At 42.6% G+C, this 7,336-nt stretch overlaps 1 protein-coding gene across 1 annotated transcript in view; it reads right to left on the reverse strand.

Moving 5' to 3' along the window:
* Positions 1 to 4,630: 4,630 nt before the first annotated feature.
* LOC132055278 (subtilisin-like protease SBT1.5) overlaps positions 4,631 to 7,336 on the reverse strand; it is a 3,351-nt gene continuing 645 nt past the window's right edge. Inside the window, exons 1-3 of the mRNA XM_059447011.1 lie at positions 7,187 to 7,336; positions 6,329 to 6,795; positions 4,631 to 6,141 (exon numbers count right to left, since the gene is read on the reverse strand). The exon at positions 7,187 to 7,336 is cut by the window's right edge and continues 645 nt beyond it. Of these exons, the coding sequence (XP_059302994.1) occupies positions 4,952 to 6,141; positions 6,329 to 6,795; positions 7,187 to 7,336 (1,807 nt within the window). The 3' untranslated portion in view covers positions 4,631 to 4,951. The remainder of the gene's footprint in view (positions 6,142 to 6,328; positions 6,796 to 7,186) is intronic.

Here is a 7,336-nt window from a genome sequence, read left to right on the forward strand (position 1 = left end):
ACCGTACGATCCGGTCGAGTAGCCTTAATCGTTCAACCACTCTCCACCGGATGATGTTGGCGAGCTACCCGAGTCGATTAGAATACGTTTAATCGAGATTTAAAAACAAGAATAGAAATTACCGATGCATCATTGTGTGGTTGAATGATGCCTTCCGCATCGTCGTTCTTTGAAAGTGATGGAGCACTTCGGATGCGTGATCCCGGTTCGCTTTTCACGAACAAAGTGGAAAATGCGCTCGCTTCATTACCGGCCCTCGGGGAGCATCCGTACCCCGATTATCATGTTGATTATATGCTGAGGCTCTACCGGTTCACCCCGCTTGTTCAACTCCCTTTCCTTGTAGTGGATTTTGGCCCGCTCACTCAGGAATTCACTAAGGTGCCTGTTTTTCAGTAATCGAGCCACCTCTTCTCGTAATTGGCGACAGTCTTCAGTTCTGTGACCATGAGTACCATGGTATTCACAAATCATGTTCGGGTCCCGTTGACCGGGATCCGACCTCGGCCTCGGCCACCTTGCCTCCGGAATGCGACCTATGGCCGATACAAGGTCCGAGGTGTTGACACTAAAGTTGTATTCTGATATTCTCGGTGGATCCCTGTTGGTTGCCGAACTTCCGGCTTCACTTCTAAACGACAACCCCCGGCTATTTGACGGACGTTCGGTTCTTCTATCTCCTCTGCCGGAGTATTGATTGGGACCGGACCTCGATTTTTCCGATCTAAAGTTTATTTTCTTCGACTGAGGATATGGCCGATATCTTTCCCTTGATGGCCGCATCTCCGGGTCAAAATTTCTTCTAGACCTCTCAGGTCCTTTACCTAGATTTACCGGACCCGGAGGAAGTTCGAGCTGATCATCCTCCACCCGAATCTTGGACTCGTACCGGTTGTGCACGTCTGCCCAGGTCACAGCCTCGTACAGCAAATTTTCCTTGAGTTTGAACGAAGCCGCGAACTTCGGGGATTAAGCCCTTTGGTGAATGCTTGTGCTGCCCATTCCTCCGGAACCGGAGGGAGTTCCATCCATTCCCTTTGGAAACGATTGACGAACTCCCGCAGTAACTCATCGTCCCTTTGGGCTATCCGAAAAATATCCGCCTTACGGGCCTGGACCTTTCTAGCTCCGGCATGAGCCTTTATGAACGCATCCGCAAGCATTTCGAATGAAGTGATCGAATGCTCGGGCAGATGTTCATACCATGTTAATGCCCCCTTTGACAACGTTTCCCCGAATTTTTTCAGCAACACGGATTCGATTTCGTCTTCTTCGAGATCGTTACCTTTTATAGCACAAGTGTACGAGGTTACGTGTTCCTGAGGATCCGTCGTGCCATCATATTTTTGGATATACGGCATCTTAAACCTCTTCGGGATCAGCTTAGGTGCCACGCTCGGAGGAAAAGGCCTCTGTATATATCTCTTCGAATCCGGCCCCTTCAGAATGGGAGGAGCCTCCGGAATCTGGTCCACTCGAGAGTTGTAGGTCTCGACCCATTTCTCGTTTGAGTCTACCCATTTTGCCAGCGTCTCCAGCATCCTCAACACCTCAGTAGACGAACCAGCTCCGAACCCATTACTTTCAACCATTTGAGCTTCTTCTCGGGGTTCAGCAGCACCCTTACCCTTTCCCGAAGCCGAATCTTCCTTCCGGCTTTACAATTGGGCTATCGCAACTCCTTGGTCGGCAATAGCTGCTCTTTGTTCCTGCAACATTTCAAAAATAAGACGCAAATTAATATCATCCGGCATCCGGCGCTTTCGGCCATGTGCCCGGGTCAAAGTGACAGAATTAAAAGTATTTAAAGGGTCAGCGGCCGGCTGAGCGGCGTTCTCCTGGTTCACGGTATTTTGTCGGTTGAGGCCCTCCCTCGAATCGACAGAATTCGGAGCAGCGGGATTCACTGCCAACCCCTGCAACCCGACGTTATCATTTTCGGCCACAATTTCATTGTTGACGTGACCAGATTCTCCGCTGTTAGCCATTTCGTCCGTTTTCGCAGCCGACGAACAAGAGAACCGAAATCGAGTAGAGCAAGATCAAAGACCGCAATAATCCTAGCCCCACGGTGGGCGCCAAACTGTTTTACCCCGAAATCGGATAATAAGTTGAATTTGTAAATGAGGTATAGGATATGTAGCACTTTAATCTATTTTTTGGTGAACAAAGATGTATATGTAGGTTTCGCTTATGAAATGGACTAACTATGAGTTGGTGTGCTAAAAAACTGAATAATGATATCAGGGATTATATGTTTAAGTTAAGATCTTATATGTATTCTAAGTAATGTTTGAATAAGATGATTCAATGAATTGCTTAAGCTGGAAAACCGGACCAAAGTCTCAGGGAACCAAAGAGAGAGAGATTATATATATATATATATATATATATATATATATATTCAAAGTACAAAGCTCTTGGATCTAAAAAGCCAACCCTAAAAAATGAGAGAATGCTTCCTATTTATAGTTTTGCTCTATGGGCCTCCTATACATCATGAGCCCCTTTTTAGGATAAAGAAAACCTAATATGGATAAGGTTGGGTCGTACGGTCTTACACCCGTAAGACTGTCAGAAGCAGGTGGCAGATTTCCACACGTGGCGAGCGAATAACCGATTATCCGACCAACGGCCACGATCGTAATGGTCACGAAGAAACCGGCTAACGGCCACGCCGATTTCGCTATTCAAACGGGCAAACGGCCACAATCAACTCGGCCATATAAGGATCGGGCACCGGACCAACCACGATAAGGAGTTATCTCCGGATACAACGAATTCAAGCAAAGCTTCTTCGGATCAGACACTACCGTTCGTTCTTCTTCCTTTTACTGATCCCGAGTTTCACCGGACAAACTTTACCCGGTTTTTACCGTATACAGACCTAAAATCAAGAAAGTTATGTGTACTTGAGTGGCTTATATTGGCAACCATCATGAAGCTTGGTTGAATACAAATAAGCTCATCCGAACCATTTACCTTATTAATCAATGCCAACATTACTCATACTCACCAGAAATGCAGTTGCATTCTTTTCGGATCCGTACTACTTTACAATAATCCGACATGCATGCATCCAGTGACATTTTTGAATAGTTTGAGCAATACAATTGCAGAACTGCTCTTTCTGTTCTACTTTGTTCAGCTTGTTTCTTGAATTCTACCTTGTGAGCTTGTGAAATCTGCTATCACAAAGAACAACTACTTAATAACAACTTGCAAGACAAGCGATTGAATATGGTAAAATTATTGCTTTTATTCTCCAAATCACCCCACCGTTTATTAGTTCCTTTATTTTAAAGTTTCTCCTTTCTGACCTGTCGGCATATAAAGATAACAAATAAATAGAGCAATCAATAATTCCCCATCCAAACTTTGCTACATACAAGGTAATTATATGGCCTAAGACACTATGAACACTAACTCACCTAAATAGATGATTATGAATTATGAATGGTGGGTGGTATTGGTCCCAAAAGAAGCATCTAATTAATTGGAAAAGTACTATTATGGCTGGATTAATTAACAGCTTATTAATGGAAGAGTATCAAAGAGACCACCCTAATGACTATGGTTTTGTCGCTTTTGGGCACAGTTAGTTTGCACAACACAGAGTCTTGCGTAGAGCACATGATTATCTTTTTGTCCCAAGCATTGTCCTATTTTGCCCATGCCAATATCTTTGTTTCCTTCTAAAAGCTGATCTTATTGTTTTTTTATTTCTTTGCAACCGTGCAAAAGCACCCATACATCACCTAACCCAACTTTGCATTGACCAAAATCTCTTGAATATGCTTTTTTACTCCCAATCTACTCTATGCACTCAAAAAGATCAGCCAAAATGAACCACCCCATCCTCTTTCTTTCCTTCCTATTCTTTTAATCATTTTAAGAAACTAGAAGTGGAATAAGAATTTCTAGTTTATGAGTTCTAAATCAAAATCATTTTTGCTTACTGGATTCAAAATAAGATTATTTGTACACATTAAATGAATTTTTAAATGTAGATACGGGATTCTGCCGAACCCGTAGTTTTAAGGCTGCCTCTACCCCTGTTTGAAATCACTTCCCTAACTAATTTCATATGAGTTTTAATGCTTCTTACTAAGCGCGACAACTGACGTTACTCTTGCTATAATTCAAGGGCCATCAACTAAGTAGTTAAAGAAATAATTACAGAATAACTGTGTGCCCTCGTAGACCCAATACTTATGTCCTCGGACTAGTTTCCCCTCTCTTATGTGACCTCCTCTTTAGCAAAATGAGAGTTCTTCAATTAGACCCAATACTTATGTCCTCGGACTAGTTTCCCCTCTCTTATGTGACCTCTTCTCTTTAGCAAAATGAGAATTCTTCAATTAGACCCAATACTTATGTCCTCGGACTAGTTTCCCCTCTCTTATGTGCCCTCTCTTTAACAAAATGAGAGTTCTTCAATTATAAGGCTCGTATCCGAAACCTATACCCTTCCGCAACATCGCTTGGTTGTCTTTCGTTAGTGTTTCAATTGCAGTGAATGTAAACAAGCTGTAGGAATGAAGCAAGAACCACAGAGCCCCCAATTTTATATTGGAACTTCCAAGGTTATATCTTCAAATTTAACTCTAACATAATACAACATCCAACATTTGTACAGAGCATTTTTCAATGTTACTAATATAATGCTACAAAGAAACCAAACATAATACTATATAATATGCTTCTTCAAAACTCTAGGCGAACTCAGCCATCTTCATGGCCTTGACAAACAACCAACTCCCAACTCGTCTTAATTCACCTTTTCAAACTTCCTTGTCAACATACATATTAAACATTGTAGTTGCTTATGATCAAAAACTTAAACATGGGAGAGTAGAGAGCACTCTCTCTCTCTTATACATATTTTTTTTTTCACAAGTTATCCATAATAATCCTCGCGAAAAACACTTAATTCCCGAGTGTTTTTTCATCAAAGAGGCTCTTGCATTGTTACAACTATTGGACTCCTCACTTCATGCTTCCCATCTGACCAAACTAATGAACCACTTTTCACAATGGAACTCCCTGGTGATAGCTTTATTGCCTCTGCTTGTACTCTCACCAGAAAATTAAGCTTCTGTCCCACTCTCCTAAACACGAGCTTCTCCGGCTCCACCGTCACCACCATACCCTTTGGTGGTTTGACGATCACGTTGTACACCGAGTCAGGATCTCCGACATTTGTCACCGACCTAATAAAATGGGTCGATAATTTGTGCTTTCCATATTGTTGGAACACTGCTGAAAGCGAAGGGTAGTTCAAATTACCAACATGCCCTGCTCTTTTCGCCCCACTACAGTCTGAATACTTCCTTGTAACGACTTGAATGTTTTTGGTTGTGTAATTGGAATTGCAGAGGAAATCAACGTAGTCGTAGGATGTTAAGTCATAAATCAGACCAGGGTCCATTGCCTTTTGCGGGTGCACATGTCCTGCCCCGAAATCCATCACCGTCGACGAATTTCCAGTAGATTCATCCATCATAATTTGTCCCTGATTATCAACCGTATATGCAGTTGTCATCAATGCTGATCTTATAGCTGCTGGGCTCCATCCCGGATGGGCGGCTTTCAACAATGCTCCGAGCCCAGATACATGTGGGCAAGCCATGGATGTTCCTGATAAAATGTTGAACTCAGTTCGACGCTTATCGGACAGAAGCCCACTGGGCCCGACACCATCAGGCCAAGCTGCAAGAATATTTAAGCCAGGTGCAATTACGTCGGGCTTCAGGATTTCGGGTGTTTCCGGGTTTGGGCCACGGGCTGAAAATGAAGCCACTACTGGTGCGGGCCGGACATTTAAACGAGTACCCCTGAACAAAATGGTTGCCGTTGGCGGTGACTTGGACTTTGATGCAGCCGATATGTACTTCCTTATCTTGTCACCGGCAGAAGCCCCAACTGCAGTGGCAGGTAACACGTGGCAATCAGCCACTAACCCTTCCCCATCCAAAACTCCGTTTGCTATTATCATCCCTATTCCACCTGCTTTCTTCACCACTTCGCCTTTTGCAGCTCTCGAATTAACACCTCTATCACACAATACGATTTTGCCTTGGACATAATTTGGGTTTAATGAGCCTTCTAAACACAGTGAAGACGAATACCCATCACTACCTGAAGGAAAACTATTTAATTAGAATCTCATAAATCTTTGAATGCCCTCCACAACACTATCTACTGTTTACGAAAATAGCTAGCAGCAGTGTCTGAAATCTACTTTTACTTTAAACTGAAAAACTTATTCCTACATAAATTTGACTATAATTTGTAACTAGACATGAATTAAAATATCAAACACTACCTTCGTTTCCAGCATAAATTAGCGGGTAGAGTCGGTGGGGAGCTAACGCCGGGCCACCATAAATGCTCACTCCGGGGATAATTTTCGCATTTCCAAGCTTAACATCGGCAGGAAAATCACGATCAATTGTCCCGGCACCAACATTGGTAACCCAAGGTGCTACATTGGTTACTGTGAGTCCTCCAGGACCGCCATTTCCAGCGGAAGCAGAGACGAATATTCCAGCATCAGTTGCAGCAAATGCGGCAATAGCAATTGCGTCGAGGTTGTAAGGAACAACAACTCCGCCAACACTAAGGGAGATGACGTCGACACCATCAGCAACGGCAGCGTCAAATGCTGCTAGAATGTCGGCGTCGTAGCAACCAGAAGCCCAACATACTTTATAAGCAGCTAAACGAGCTTTTGGAGCCATACCAGCAGCAACACCACGCGCATAACCCAGAGTAGACGCCGGAAATACATATCTGTTGGTTTTTTGTAAAAGGTTCGGCAAACGGAAGATTAAAAATGATTCAAAAATTGTCTCTCAATAATTTTACTAAGCATTAAGAAAGAAAATCTGCATATCTAAACTGCATATCAACAAATTAATCTCTCAAAAAAAGTAAACTCATCCTAAACCTAAGCAACTTATCATGCTGCTCCCTCCGTCCCGTCCCATCCCAATTTATGTGATATTTTTTGCTTTTCAAAAGTCAATTTGATTAAATTTAAAGCGAAATTGAAACTCAATATTTTAAAATTAAAATTTAAAAATAATGTTGGTCAAAATTCATCCAGTTTGAATGCGAAAAATGTCACATAAATTAAGATAGCGGAGTAAAAGAATTACTGATAATCAATTTTCAACTATACCTCCCGGCGGCAATTGAAGCTGTGTGGGTCCCATGTCCATCAGAGTCTCTAGGAGATCGAAACTCATTCGTTTCATTCATTTTCCCATTTGTAGCTTCATATCCCTTTGAAAAATATCTCGCTCCAATCAATTTCCGGTTACATGAACTC

Source organism: Lycium ferocissimum, chromosome 5 (assembly GCF_029784015.1).
Source record: "Lycium ferocissimum isolate CSIRO_LF1 chromosome 5, AGI_CSIRO_Lferr_CH_V1, whole genome shotgun sequence".
NCBI lineage: Eukaryota > Viridiplantae > Streptophyta > Magnoliopsida > Solanales > Solanaceae > Lycium > Lycium ferocissimum.